Below are 14,080 nucleotides of genomic sequence, written 5' to 3'. Positions count from 1 at the left end.
AACACATAAGCCATAAGAGAGAAGTACAAATGAAGTACAAATGTCTGTCTAACACAACTGTCTGTTTAACACAACTGTCTGTCTAACACAACTGTCTGTGCAACACAACTGTCTGGTTGCCACGCTTCCGTCACTGGTATGACTGTGCGCTTTGGGTCATTGAAAAGCGCGTTATAAATAAAAGGTATTATTATTATTATTATTATATAAGGTTTCCACATTATGAAGCCTGACTTTCAACATACATACTTCACTATAACTTGAAGATTACTATGACTACGTACAACTACTTCAACAACTACTAAATATAACAATCATTTTGACCGAACGCTGGGGGGAATGTTGTATATATATGTGTGTATGTATCAATATATTTGAAAGAATGGACCAAATATGCTTTGCTATGCAACACTATATCTAAGAAGCCATGAAGTAGAACATTAGTTATATCTGTCACCAGGGTGATGTTTTATCTGTGTGTGGGTATGTACAGTAGTGCTTGGGGGGGGGGGCTGCAGGTGACATGGAGCACCTGTTGAAGGTAGTCATGCGGCTCTTCCAGTACTCCAGCTCGGCGGCGGGGCCGATGTCATCCGCCTCCTTCCTCATCTGCTCGCTCTCAGTCAGGACCAGCTCGATCTGCTGCGCCCAGTGAAGGAGCACTGCCTCCAGCCGCTCCACCAGCTCAGAGTTCCCGGCTGGAGAAGAGGAAGAGGAGGAAGAGGAGGAGGAGGAGGAGGAGGAAAAAGATTAAGAGAAAGAGGAGGAGGAGGAGGAGGGATGAGTAGGGTACATGCCATCAAGAGAAGAGCTTTAACTAGGCAAGGCCAGTTTATTTAAAAAGCAAAATTCATAGACCTTGGTAATTCAAAGTGCTTTATAAAATGAGCAGATAATGAGCATAGAATTACCGAGGAACAGAGGAAGATGGAGTAGGAGCCAAATAGAAACAATTGTAGTCCAGCAATGTAATGAAGACACTAAGCATGTTTCATTCCAGACAGTTGTTACATTCACATTTTTATCTGAGGTATCTGTGTGCCTTGTACACTCTGTAAGACGTGCAAAACAAATCTGTATGAATTCTTCCTCAGGTCTACAACAATGGCACCCCACAGATGATTAGGCCATCTCTGTCCCTGTATTACTAATATCAAGACTATGTACCAGTAAAAGATGTTTACAATCAGGATGTGGTCAGGAACCCTCTACCTGCAGCTGTGAAGTCAGCTGGTTCCTGGAGGTTGCTCAGGCTCGGGGCGGAGTCTACCTCATTCAGCTGGAACTTTCCCTCCATGTTGTGTCGGGCGGAGGAGAGACTGCAGACAAACCTATCCACTGAACTAAGGAAGTCCTGAATGTGGACGTTCTTCAGACCATCTTTAATGGCACCCCAGTCCTGTTGATTGGAAAGGTTGGCAATTTAGCTTTTGTTTGTTTTTGGTGAGCTCAACAGTCTGCATTAATGTCTTATAATTACATTACTGGTATGCAGCCTCACACACACGCACACAACACACACAATCAAACACACACACTCACACACACACACACACACACACACACACACACACACACACACAACACAACACACACACACACACACACACACACACACACACACACACACACACACACACACACACACACACACACACACACACACACACACAAACACACACACACACACACACACACACACACACAAACATACAGTATCTTCCAGTCCTCCATTAATGTACGCCCTTCAGTGACGGAGGACCAGTGGAGTCAAAAGTTTACCTCTTGAGACTTGAGAGCTGGCAACATGACTCGTGAGAAAAGGTTCTGAAAACTGTGCAAAAGGTTCCCGTCAGTGCAGTCAAGCATTCCAAAGTTCACCTCCTGTAAAAGGGTCAGAAGTAGTTTAATTTGTTAGATGTGTGAAAGGCCCAGAGCAACGAATAGATGCCAATGCCAGAGGCATGCAAATCAGATGTGTGTGAGTGTGTGTGTTTGTGTGTGTGTGTGTGTGTGTGTGTGTGTGTGTGTGTGTGTGTGTGTGTGTGTGTGTGTGTGTGTGTGTGTGTGTGTGTGTGTGTGTGTGTGTGTGTGTGTCTGTGTGTGTCTGTGTGTGTCTGTGTGTGGTTGAACTGACTGACTTGGAACACAGTGGCCGTCGTTATGGCCTTCTCGGTGCTGCGCAGGAAAAACAAACACACCCCGAGCAGGCCCTGTAGTGAGTTGACAGAACCAGAGCAAGTTAGGCACAGGTCAGTGAACACAGTGTGTCTCCATGACAACAAATACAACATACACAATGCAATATCAGGTCACCGGAAGGTAAACAGAACTAAACATCTGCTAAGGTGAGGTGGTATGCTTTTATAGCCCCCCGGTTGCTACTGGTGACTTTTGTTCTAGTGCTTTTCTAAGTAGATGGTGCCACCTCTTGGCTATTGCATTATATTGTACACAGTCAGGCAAGGCCAGTTACAGTTGAGAGAAGAATGAAAACAATTAGATGGTTTGGCATACAGACACAGATTATAAAACATTTAATTCCTTGGTATGGGCCATTCAATGAACCAAATAAATACATAGTAATGGATCCTAGTGGTAAACACATGCTGTCGGTCATGATCATAACAGATCAGTCTACCTCCGCAGACCCCGTGGTGATAAAAAGCTTCTTCTGGCTGGTTGTGGAGCTAATGGTGTCTGGGTTGGAGTGACGATTCAACTGAGACTGATGAGACAGAAAGAGAGGGAGAGAGGGAGGAAAGACAAGAGGGGGGGGGGGGGCAGATAAATGCAAAATAGGGAGAAGAGAGAGAGAAAGAGAGATGAGAGAGGCAATGCCTCCTGAGGCGACATTTCAATGGGAATGTCCAAAACATTGCATTAAGAATCTGGTGCAGTAGTCGGTGAGTTATGCAATACGAGCGCATTACCGATGGTGCTGCTTGATAGAAGAAGAGCAATCTCTTTGATCCATGGGCTGCAAAGAATTCTTCTATCAAGCTGAACTGTGATGGTAGAGGACAACAGAGTTAATCATTTGTATGCAAATGCACACAGTGTCTTTGTATCCAGCCAAACCCGACTGGGCTAGTTTTCATAAGGGATGAGACATGCACACCATACTGATTCATTGCATTCCACATGAACGTTTTTCACTACATTATGGACTACTCTGTGCAGTGTGTTTTGCCAATTTAATTCATAACACGACGTATGGACTTAAAATTGGGCCTTTAGTTTAGACAGGTGGGATTTCTGCTTTACAACCGGGAAATAAATGAATCAGAACAAGAGGATGCAATGATGGAGCAGAAGCTGTGAACAACGGGCATCAAAGTGCATAGGAGTGAATAATTAGGGCTTGCGCTGAGGTCTTCCTAACTGGACTGCAATTTAATGGCAGCTACTGGAGACTCTTAATGTCCTGATGGTGGGAGAGTGTGCCTGAGAGTGGGTGTTTGATATCAAGTGGAGAGGTGAGGTGCTTGTCTCGGAGGCTGACCTTGTCATCAGAAACGAGTGCCTCCTCCACCTCAGCCTCCCCTAAACTGACGCCATCCGCTATTTTGGAGATGAGGTACTTGTGGCGGCTGTCGATGGCCGCCCGGCGCTCGTCCTTCAAGGCTTTTGCCTGCTTGACCATCTCCTTCCGGGCCTCGTTGGAGAGCACAACTGAACGCTTGCCAGATACCTGGGAGTGAGAGAGAGAGAGAGAGAGAGAGAGAGAGAGAGAGAGAGAGAGAGAGAGAGAGAGAGAGAGAGAGGCAGAGGTGAAGGAGGGAAGAGATGGGCAAGAGGTGACAGATTTACTCCGGCAATTCAACTCTTTAGTTACATACACACACAAGTTACATAAACATACACACACCCACCCACACAATCACATACACACAAACAAACACACACACACACAAACACACAAACACACAAACAAACACACAAACAAACAAACACACAGACACACACACACAAAGAGTGGGAAACAAGTGAGAGAGAAAGAGAGAGAGAAAGAGAAACTGGTTGAGATAGAAAGCTTTCAAAGTTGTATTCTCTCATTCAGTGACAAATGATCAAAGCATTATGGTTACGCTTTAGGCCAACAGGCTTCTGAAATGATTAGCAAAAATGTATATCATAGCTGCTCTGTGCATGGCTTTGAAGAAAGACCTGATCATCATGCAAATGTAAACGATCCCTCACCGCTGCCGTGGAGACAGGGGAGGTGATGACAGATGAGGATGTGTGATTGGTGCTTTTGACTTTCTGGCCCCCGATTCTTCTGTGCCCACTTACACCTGTCAATCATTAAAGAGGAGACAAATTAGCACACTTCTCTGGAGTCACTCAAAGCCCCTCTACAAGTGTTTGATTTGCATTAGGAAACATTCTAAACTAAAAGCAACCAGAGGCACTTCTGGCATACTTAAGTACTCAACATGAACGACAAATTGAAAACATCAAATGACAGACGTTTTGCCTGTGTCATATTCCTCCTATTGTCATTTTTATATAAGCCACAATGGACAAATATCTAAACCTCAATACATACAAATTGTTGGACTTCTTAGAATATATACAGTTGCATGCATTTCCGATTTCTAATAATTCATCTTCCAAGGGCTAACCTGTTTTTATGCTGATGAGTGGAGGACGGACTTCAGCCGCATCCTGAGCTGTGGAGATGTCTGTGTATCCCCCCTCACCGGGGCCTGACTCCAGCTGGCCGGGAGAGTTTGGCTTCGCCTCGGCTCCAGGACCCACGCTCCTCTCTGCCTCCGAGCCTACCGCCTCAAACTCTTGATACGGACTCTGCTGGGCAGGGGAGCGCGACGCCACCTCCTCCCCAGGCTCATCACTCTGACTTGGGGATAAAGCCTGCTCCTCCATCCCTTGGTGAAGACTCCCATTCTCAGACATGTTCAACACCCAAATGGCTTCAGTCTATTACACAGACAGGCTGTGATGTAAAGTAATTTGACAAGATAACTCTTGACACTTTATACACTGGAGTGGAGTTTTCATTTGGTTTGCTATGTAAACAACTGCAAATGTATAGAATCTGACTTCCTAGTTAAAGATCCTCAATGCCCTCATTCACGGCCACATCAAGAACACTAAGGAAAGGTCCAGAATATATAGTGAGCAGAATATGACAATAAAGACTAGTATATACTAGAACACACGAAAAAGCTGTTAACTATATGCCCTAAACCGTGTATACCGCATACATAATTCTTCAACTGAATTAAATCCTATCAACGTAACATTAGGATTGCGACAACATTAGAAATTACATTTGATTTTAGGTGACAGTAAAAAAAAAAACCTTCACAAAATCAAACCATGCCACCCCAGCACACACCGTCATGCATGAGTTCAAACTAAGTCCTAACAGGGTAAAGTTTAGTGCAACCACACTCACCTTGCATTGGGATTCCTCAGTTGCCCTCTACACAATGTGAATGCCCCAGAATGCAGAACTCAAGAGTAGATTAGGCTGACACCACAGACTCACGCTTCCATGACAAAGTTTGGGTGTTTCCATGGTAACTCTTGTACCCTGAGCTTTCTTTCCCTGGCAAATGGATCAGCCGAAACAATGGAGATCGGGAACATATCACATGTTCAAAGTGAAATATGTTTACACGTTGTTATGGTGACTTATGATGATTTATTTATTCAAAGCTGTGAACAAAAATGGCTTACAATAAACACAAATGTGTGTGTGCACATCTGCACACACATACATACAGTGCGCACACACACACACACTTAGTGGACATCAAATAACTTTTGGGAATTAGTAAGAGTGTGGGAAAAATAAATGCCCCTGAAAGTTCTAGATGCGCTCCAAGAAAATATAGGGGACAAAAACTCTCCCATTGTGAATGAATTAAGGTCTCTCACCCCTCTACCTACCACTGAAGGGACTCCAATTTGCTCTTCTGTACCATACTGTAGACCTACACCTTATTTATATGAGGTGGGAAAATCCTTTGATAGGTGGAAATGGACCAAATAACAAAACATAATGCGGAAAATTTGGTTTACTAACATTATAAGTCTTGAGTTAACTGGAAATTACATATTAGGTCTATGAGGCCTCTCTTATTTCTGTGTGACTCTCACAAATAAGTGCCACTTAAATGTCATCACAAACAATGGATTCCTACTTTTTTTTAACTTATTATTTTTTTAAGCTATGCTTTAAAAAAAATTCATTTATGCTTTTTTTATGGGCTGTTTTAACTATGCTTTTTCTAACAATGTTTTACTGTAGCACTCTGAGATTCAGTTTGAATGTAGAGTGCACTATACATTAAATGAATTATTATTAGTATTATCTATAACATAGCCTGTTTTTACCACAACAACAACAAAAATGGACACTGAGGTCTGAAAATGGAATTTGCACAATTGGCCTGTAGCATGTAGGGTTACTGATAGGATTGTCATGCATAGTGTGGTGTTTAAATGGCAAGCCCTGGGGGGTTATAGTCTCTAAGCAGCAAAACAAACATGGTCAGTCTAATCAACTCATGTAGGCCTAGGAGCTCATTTACAAAAAGGAGAAGGATAAAAACAATGTATTCAAACTGACTCCACACACCACTCCCTCAGATATAGTTCAACTCTAATCAAACCAGCAGGTAGGCCTAAGTTTTATTTTCCTCACATCAAATAGACCTACACATTCCAATAATTCACTTAGTCTAAGTTACTTGCCCACATATTCAATCTGATGTCAAACGATACTTCAATAATGATTCGTGTTCAACACATTGTAAATAGGTAAAGGGATCTACCTTCAATAAACATGACTTATTTTCAAATGTCCACCACCGACTTCGATGTTTTAATGTGACATTATGTAAATTCAACCCATTACAGCAGGTGGCGCCACACTGAAAGACAGCCATCGATTATCCAGCCACTGCGAGCAAAAGGGAAGTTTGAAAACCTCTGCGTCATACCGGAAATGTATAAAAAGTAACAAAGCAAAACAACAACAACAATCCCATGTGATCGCTATAGTGTGCACTTGCCAGCTTGGAAGACCATTCATGCTGCTTTTTGAGGCAATAGTGGTCCCATGGAAAGTATCCGTCTGTAGCTGGAAGACAGTATGATTGCTATCAGTGTTTTCAGCAGTTGTCAGTGAGGGAGGAAGACTGGGTTGCAAGCTTACGTTAGTTAGCTTGTGAGCTTGTTAGCTTTGTGGCTGCCCAAGCAAGGAAGTGTCTGGGAATCCCCCCCTGTCCCTTACTTTCGATTTAGAAATCTAGGCATCGTCCTAACTCTGTAATGGCTGAACACAATATTCAATCCAAGTTAGTAACTCAGTTGAAAAATGATAAAATTCAACTCTGGAACCCTCCTTACACAACTGACAGTGGGGTCGGACAAGACCAAATGCATGTAAGTAGCTAGGTGTTCTACTCTTATCATCAACATGAAATGTAGGTGATTGGGGTATACGACGAAAGTAACCTGTCATTTCATTCTTTTTATGAAATTATTAGGAGCTTGCTGAAAAATACGCGGCTCTGGTCGGTGTCCCTTTGCTAGATGTGGAAGTAGCTTTGGAAAACATAAGATCTCAGGCTGTCCACAAAGGATCTGGCAATAAGCTGTTCAGGGAGAAATGCGTCGCTACATTGGAACTCGTCCTCCCCAAAGCTATGAGAAAGGTAGCAAGCTACAGGCATATTTTATGTTATTCTGGGCACGTATGCACGTACACTTGTCCTTTTTCTGACAAGTGTCATCAAAATGTTTTTAGGATGAAAAGAAGAATTATATGGAAACCAGATTGGATGTCTCAGCTCAAGACATAATAAAAAGGTAATTGATGATGAGGTAACAGAATTAAGACGGCAGTATTTATTGAGGCCTGAATTGTGTTTTCTAATGTATTGACATACTCTGTTTTATTAACAAGAATAACAGAGGACTTTGGTATGGACTACATGAAACTCATTTTGAATGGGAAGACCTTGATACCTGGTAAGTGTTTTCTCTCTCATGCAACAACAACAGTAACAATATTAGTGAATAATTGGCTTTGAATGCCAAGACTCAAAGTTCTGCTCTTCAAAATTCCATATTAAGCCTGCTGTTTCTGTACCTTTTTTACTTTGGCATTTCCTCATGAATAGCTGGAAGCATTACTATATGATGTAAGCATTCCTTAGAAATCAGCGTGACTGTAAAATAAGCATCTACTTATGTTGCATTTAGAGCCAGTGTAATTGTATTTCACCTGTGCTGGTCATAGGCCAACTTAACATTGCTTGCACCAGACTGTTAACACAAGTGTACAGAGCCTTTTATGTAAAACAAAAACCCCATTGCCTGAATATAGTGGTCTTGTTTGACGTGTTTGGAATGAGGTTTTGTCACCATCATGCCTGGCCTGATTGTCCTCTGCCTTTGCAGGCAAGAGGTTGGATGAACAGAACGTGAAGAACAACAGTAAGCTGATGGTGCTGAAGGTCAGTGAGCCAGACACCAAGAGAGTCATGGCAGAGGAGGAGGACAAGAAACGCTCCCAGGAGGAGAGCATGCAGCGGACACAGAAGGGCTTCAAGATCCTCTCAGAGAGAGGCAAGCCCAAAACACGAACCCACCACACCGGCCACGGATCAAGAAGGAAAATTATTGACAAATGTGGCAGCTATATGCTTTACTGTAACATTCATTAATTAAGCACTGTTTCCTTACATAGATGGGAGTGAGGACCCTACGACCACCCCATTTTTGGAGATTGCTGATCAGAAAGGAAACCCACTTGTAATTCCTCCTAGTGAGAAAAAGGTGAAACGATAAATGATGCATATTTTTGACAGCATTTAATAAGGACTTTTGCCAATTCTTTGTTTTAAAATCTTATTAAAGGGGTAGTGCCCTTCTCGTTCTCGCAATTCACCTGAGTGTTTGTACGCAGTGCTGGCTCTGTTAAAGTAAAGCAAACAAAGTGTCTGGGATCGAGCCATACACTATTCCAGCCAATCAAAATTATGCTTCAGAAACATGGAAGAGAGAGGTGTAATTTGATTGGGTGCTGAGCTTAAATATCAACAATCTTTCACCAAAATTGTGGACTACACCTTTAAGTGCACTGAGCTGTGGTTCATTGTCTGGTTGGCCTTTGACAGGCTCTGATCCTGGCCATGGGCATTCATGAGAGGGGCCGAGCACTGATGAAGCGCAGGCAGCATGAGGCTGCACTCTGCTACCTGCTACAGGCTGACACAGAGTTCAGGTGAGAGCCCATTCTTTTTTTTCCCGTACTGTGAAATGAGATGAAAGGTTGGGCAAGGGTACAGGTCAAAATCTTAAAAAGGGGTGTTTTATCTGTTGCCAGTTCCATCATAAAAAAAGTAAAAACATATTTAAAGGAATCCATGAGTTGTGTATATTTTCCTGTGGTGCAGTTCTTGGTGGTGCAAGTAGCATGGTTTATGGTTAAGTGCTTCCCCTATTTGTTTTTTGCCATACGCTGCCTATGTACTGTAGTAATCGTTCCATGCCCATATTATGGATTTCCTCTAGTAAGTGTGGTTCGACTCTGCTGAGCACGGTGGACAACTATGCAGTGTTGCAGCTGGACATCTTGTGGTGCTACCGTGCGCTAGAGGCCCTCAACTGCCTGGAGGACAGCAAGCTTAGGCTGCAGCGTGCAGAGGACTGCTTCCTCAAGTGCTACGGTGAGCGGCATCAGAGACTGCTGCAGATCAAGGTACTTTCTCTTCAGTCCTGCAACACATACTTTGTCCTACTTTTCCTCCTGAACACAGTGCATCCAGTGATCTAGGGTGTCATGAGAATACTCTGGACGTCTGCATTGGTCCGCATGATTGTCTCTAAGGGAATAAAACTGGAGGGTTGTCCTTTGGTTTTATTTTTGGGAGATGTGTTGGTGCATTGTGGGCAATTTATTTATTTATTTTTGTTTGCTCCTTCAGGGTAGCTCAGGAGGCGAAGAAGTGCTGTTCCTGAGGTTGCATCTTCTACAGAGTCTGCTGGCTTATGTGGAAGGCAACGACAGGCTAGCTAGAGAGAGGCTAAGCAAGGTATTAACCCAAAAGCCATATGTATTCTGTCTCATGAGCTACATTCCCAATGCGGCTTAGTGGGACAAGCAGGGCACTAATGATGATACGGACACGGGTTTGAGTCTCAGGATGCCCAACCAACCGTTTTACATTGTAATCACAAGTATTGTCCAGATTTTGGAAATATATGTAAACAAGTAACGTCATGCTTGGTGCTGGTGTGTATTCCTGCATGCTGACGATCTTATGCATGCCTGTGTTTTTCACAGGTAGAGGAGCAGTATGGGCGCCTGCGTCTGGACACCGGTAAGCTGGACCTGCTAATGAGCATGGGCTTCACTGACCAGGAGGCACGTCTGGGCCTGAGGGCTTGTCATGGAGATCTGGACACAGCGGCCACGCACATCAGCCAAAGGAGACGGGTACTTGTACTTGTGCTATTGTCCAAAAACTTCAGTGTTTGTCTTCTGTAGCACACTGCTCTTGTAGCGCACTTGCTGTAGCACACTGTTCTGAAACACACTGTTGTGAAACACACTGTGCTGAAACACACTGTGCTGTAGCACACTGCTCTGCATACTAGTTGTATCACACCGCTATAGTACGCTAGCTGTAGCGGCTAGCTTCTACCTACTCTACTTCCCATCTAGAAGAATGCCAGTCCTATTGCTTTCGAGTACTGTTGTACTGTCATTTAAGATATTAGACCTCAGCTCTTTAGGTCCATTCTGTTGAGGTTGTGAACTAGTTTTACTGCATGTACTGAATCATTGACACACAATGCAATGCATTTCTATTTTTATGATCCTAACCTTAATACCTGTGGGTGCACCCAACAGGATAAGGAGGAGATGAGAAAGAGGGAGCGAGACAAGAGGAAGAGCCGACAGGCGGCCATCAACACCCTGGTGGAGATGGGCTTTGCCAGGAGGGACGCATCCCGAGCACTACACCAGGCCAGTGGGGACGTGGACAAAGCTTACGGGGTGAGTGCAAAACTCGGTGGACACTTACAACATACGCACACACACACACACACACACACACACACACACATTTGTTTCATTCTCAGGCTCTGGCTGTGTGACAGCTGGAGCTGAATACTGTAGGATGGGCTTACGGGAAGGGCTGATCCAACAGCTGTAAAGGGGCATCATTAAATCTGGATGACATGAGGGTATTTCAGGTTAGCAAGGCAACACCTATTGTTCAAGCAACTTTCACTCGCTTCAACTTTTTTTTAAATTGAACTCAACTTGACAAATTGGTTGAAATGTCGCCTTATTTATGGAAAAGTAGTTTGTAAAACATAGGAAAGAAAAGTACACACGATAAGACACTGGTTCATTCATAAATTAAACTTGCAGATGCAAATTTGCATGTTTATTTATATCCATTTTTAATTCAGGCTTCATTGTACCAATAAGTTAATTGAAGTCTTACTGGCTCTTTCTTTCAGATCCTCCTTGATGCGTCCCAAATGATGGATACGGCCAGCAGCTCCGGAGCAAGTCCCTCTGAGCCCGACAAGCAGACCAAGATGGATCAGGTATTAGCCAAACCTCATCCTGACGTCTGTGTGTGTGTGTGTGTGTGTGTGTGTGTGTGTGTGTGTGTGTGTGTGTGTGTGTTTCTGTGTTTCTGTGTTTACCCTTTTATGTACGTATCTATCTGAGGCTCTGGCTCTCTGTGTCTAAGGTAAAGCCTTTCTGCATGCACCTACCCGCTCCTTTGTGTTGCTAAGTGCAAATCGGGTGATGACATTATCTGAAAATCAGCAACCAGCCAGTGAAACAGTGTCTGGGCTGTTTGTGTTTTTTTAAGCCACAGACTCAACTACTGGTGGTTACTTTAAACAGTGGTCTCTATCTGTGTGTGTGTGTGTGTGTGTGTGTGTGTGTGTGCGTGTGCGTGTGCGTGTGCGTGTGCGCGTGTGTGTGTGTGTGTGTGCGTGCGTGTGTGAGCGTGTGTGTGTGTGTGTGTGTGTGAGATCTAAAAGCCTGACCCCTGCTCCTCTCCCCGGTGTAGCTGGCGTACCTGGGCTTTGATCAGGAGGTGGTGGAGGCGGCGCTGAGGCTGACGGACTGGGAAGTGACCTACGCAACACAGCTGCTGCTGGACAACCAGGGCATCCTGCCCCCCGAGCTGCTCTCACCCTCCACATCCTCCCCCTCAGAGGAGCCCAGCACATCCTCCCCCTCGGAGGAGCCCAGCACATCCTCAGAGTCCACAGGTGAGGGAGGCACACACACACACGCACGCACAGAGGGAGGTCTGGTGTGCCCTGCTCACCTCAGCTCTGCTCTCTCCTGCACTGTTTGCATTCCTTCCGCAGCCTTTGATAAGAGAAGAGAAGAGAGGGGAAGAGAAGAGAAGAGAAGAGAACAGAAGAGAAGAGAGGGGAAGAGAAGAGAAGCGATTGAGACAGACAGACAGACAGAGAGACACACACACACACACACATAGACAGACACACACACACACACACATAGACAGACACACACACACACACACACACACAGAGACACACACACACACACACACACACACACACCGATTGACACAGACACACACAGACTCACACACACACAGATTGACACAGGCACACACACAGACAGACACACACACAGACAGACACACACACAGACAGACACACACACAGACCCACCCCAGTGTTTGTAGGTGAGGGGAACAAACACACACAAGCATTGTTCACTCAGCTCAGACTAGCTATGCAGCTATACAGTTCCTATGCAACAGGGTAATGCAACAGACAATAGTCAAACAGTTACAGTACGTGTGCATCCAAGGTGTTTAGATCTAACATCTTTAACCAACCTTGGTATACATCTGAGATTTCACTTGTGTGAAGATGCAAGTGACATGTTGAACATCATCAAGAATCCACAGAATTATGTGCCTCCGGGACCACTATAAATGTAGTCCTTGAGCTTTTCTGCAGAAACCATATACAGCAACTATAGCTATAATTTTGCCTGTTTCTCCTTTTCAAAGTCTTGTAGTTGTAGTTGTTTTGGGTATTGCTGGTAAGGTTGCTGTTTATTTATGTGGTTGTTTGTGTGTGTGTTGTTTTTCCTGAAGGCACAGCAAGTCTGGACGCTGACCTGGTGAATGAGGTTCTGGAAGACATACCTCAGCACGAGGAAGACTACTTGGACATGACGCTGGACGAGGAGAGTGAGGTCATCGCCCAACTGAGGTCATTCCTGGAAAGGAGCAACACCACATCTGGCTAAAGGGGGGGGTCATCCATTTTCAAAAGCACTTTCTGGCATATCTCAATATTTATGGGCTAAGCACAGTAGGAGACTTAGGCCTTAAATACTCAAAAGGTTCCTTGAAGGAATTGGGATTTTACTTTATATGGTACAGATTCAGGGCTTTAAGAGTAGGAATTTGTTTTGCTGATAATTTTTTGCCATAATTTAAGAAAACAAATCAATGCAGTATTAATAAAACTGCCATACAAGTCTTGAAGTGTTGAATGTTTACTTTTAAGCCATCAAAGTGGCAATATGTATATTTCAAGTAACAGTTTATATATGTTGCATCTTTCAAAGATTATCATTTATTTGAATTAAGAAGACTTTGGCATTTGATTTGGTAAAAGAAGTAATTTTGTTTTGCAGACATTTTTGTTCGTGCGGATTAGTTATTGTTGTCAGTTCATTTATTTCATGATGCCTGAATTTCAGGTTGTCACTGTGCCTAAGATTTCAGTGGTTCATGTAGTAATTGTGTTCATATTACATGCAATAAACCCCTGCTTTGGTTTATTTTAAATCATCGTATTGTGTAATTTCTCTTATGCTGTATTTATCAAACAGTAATTGCAGATAGTTTTTAATTATCATTATCTGAATAGTTTGATATAATATTTAGATACATATGTAAATGAAGTAAACAATTTGAATTGGACATCCTTTAGGACATTTGGAAATAGACCCTACACAGAAAGTGTGAATAATTTTGTTTCAGAATTTAGACTCCAATTATCT

The 14,080-nt window shown here is 43.5% G+C and overlaps 2 protein-coding genes across 2 annotated transcripts in view; one reads left to right on the top strand and one right to left on the bottom strand.

The window, feature by feature from the left end:
- dnah5l (dynein, axonemal, heavy chain 5 like) overlaps positions 1 to 4,920 on the bottom strand; it is a gene marked incomplete at its 5' end in the record, with an annotated part of 58,608 nt that extends 53,688 nt beyond the window's left edge. The window contains 9 exons of the mRNA XM_080855217.1: positions 533 to 698; positions 1,213 to 1,399; positions 1,783 to 1,884; positions 2,142 to 2,213; positions 2,642 to 2,728; positions 2,934 to 3,008; positions 3,506 to 3,694; positions 4,204 to 4,298; positions 4,629 to 4,920. Coding sequence (XP_080711343.1) covers positions 533 to 698; positions 1,213 to 1,399; positions 1,783 to 1,884; positions 2,142 to 2,213; positions 2,642 to 2,728; positions 2,934 to 3,008; positions 3,506 to 3,694; positions 4,204 to 4,298; positions 4,629 to 4,920 — 1,265 coding nt within the window. The remainder of the gene's footprint in view (positions 1 to 532; positions 699 to 1,212; positions 1,400 to 1,782; positions 1,885 to 2,141; positions 2,214 to 2,641; positions 2,729 to 2,933; positions 3,009 to 3,505; positions 3,695 to 4,203; positions 4,299 to 4,628) is intronic.
- A 2,093-nt stretch (positions 4,921 to 7,013) lies between these two features.
- Positions 7,014 to 13,831, top strand: nub1 (negative regulator of ubiquitin-like proteins 1). The gene is made up of 14 exons (XM_080854959.1): positions 7,014 to 7,422; positions 7,527 to 7,694; positions 7,787 to 7,848; positions 7,946 to 8,010; positions 8,443 to 8,610; positions 8,732 to 8,820; positions 9,162 to 9,268; positions 9,559 to 9,745; positions 9,972 to 10,079; positions 10,331 to 10,483; positions 10,901 to 11,047; positions 11,521 to 11,610; positions 12,090 to 12,294; positions 13,164 to 13,831. Exons 1-14 carry the CDS (start codon positions 7,309 to 7,311, stop codon positions 13,316 to 13,318), a joined length of 1,818 nt encoding a protein of 605 aa, XP_080711085.1. The 5' UTR covers positions 7,014 to 7,308; the 3' UTR covers positions 13,319 to 13,831.
- The last annotated feature ends 249 nt before the right edge of the window (positions 13,832 to 14,080 follow it).

Source organism: Sprattus sprattus, assembly GCF_963457725.1.
Source record: "Sprattus sprattus genome assembly, chromosome: 17".
Classification (NCBI taxonomy): Eukaryota; Metazoa; Chordata; class Actinopteri; order Clupeiformes; family Clupeidae; genus Sprattus; species Sprattus sprattus.
The sequence above is the reverse complement of the archived record's forward strand: the minus strand, read 5'-3'. Positions and strand labels throughout refer to the sequence as shown.

Excerpts from the sequence above, each read along its gene's own strand:
- nub1 (XM_080854959.1), top strand. The coding sequence starts at position 7,309 with ATGGCTGAACACAATATTCAATCCAAGTTAGTAACTCAGTTGAAAAAT. Across the intron at positions 7,695-7,786 it reads TCCCCAAAGCTATGAGAAAG|GATGAAAAGAAGAATTATAT; the intron begins GTAGCAAGCTAC and ends AAATGTTTTTAG. Across the intron at positions 11,611-12,089 it reads AGCAGACCAAGATGGATCAG|CTGGCGTACCTGGGCTTTGA; the intron begins GTATTAGCCAAA and ends TCCCCGGTGTAG.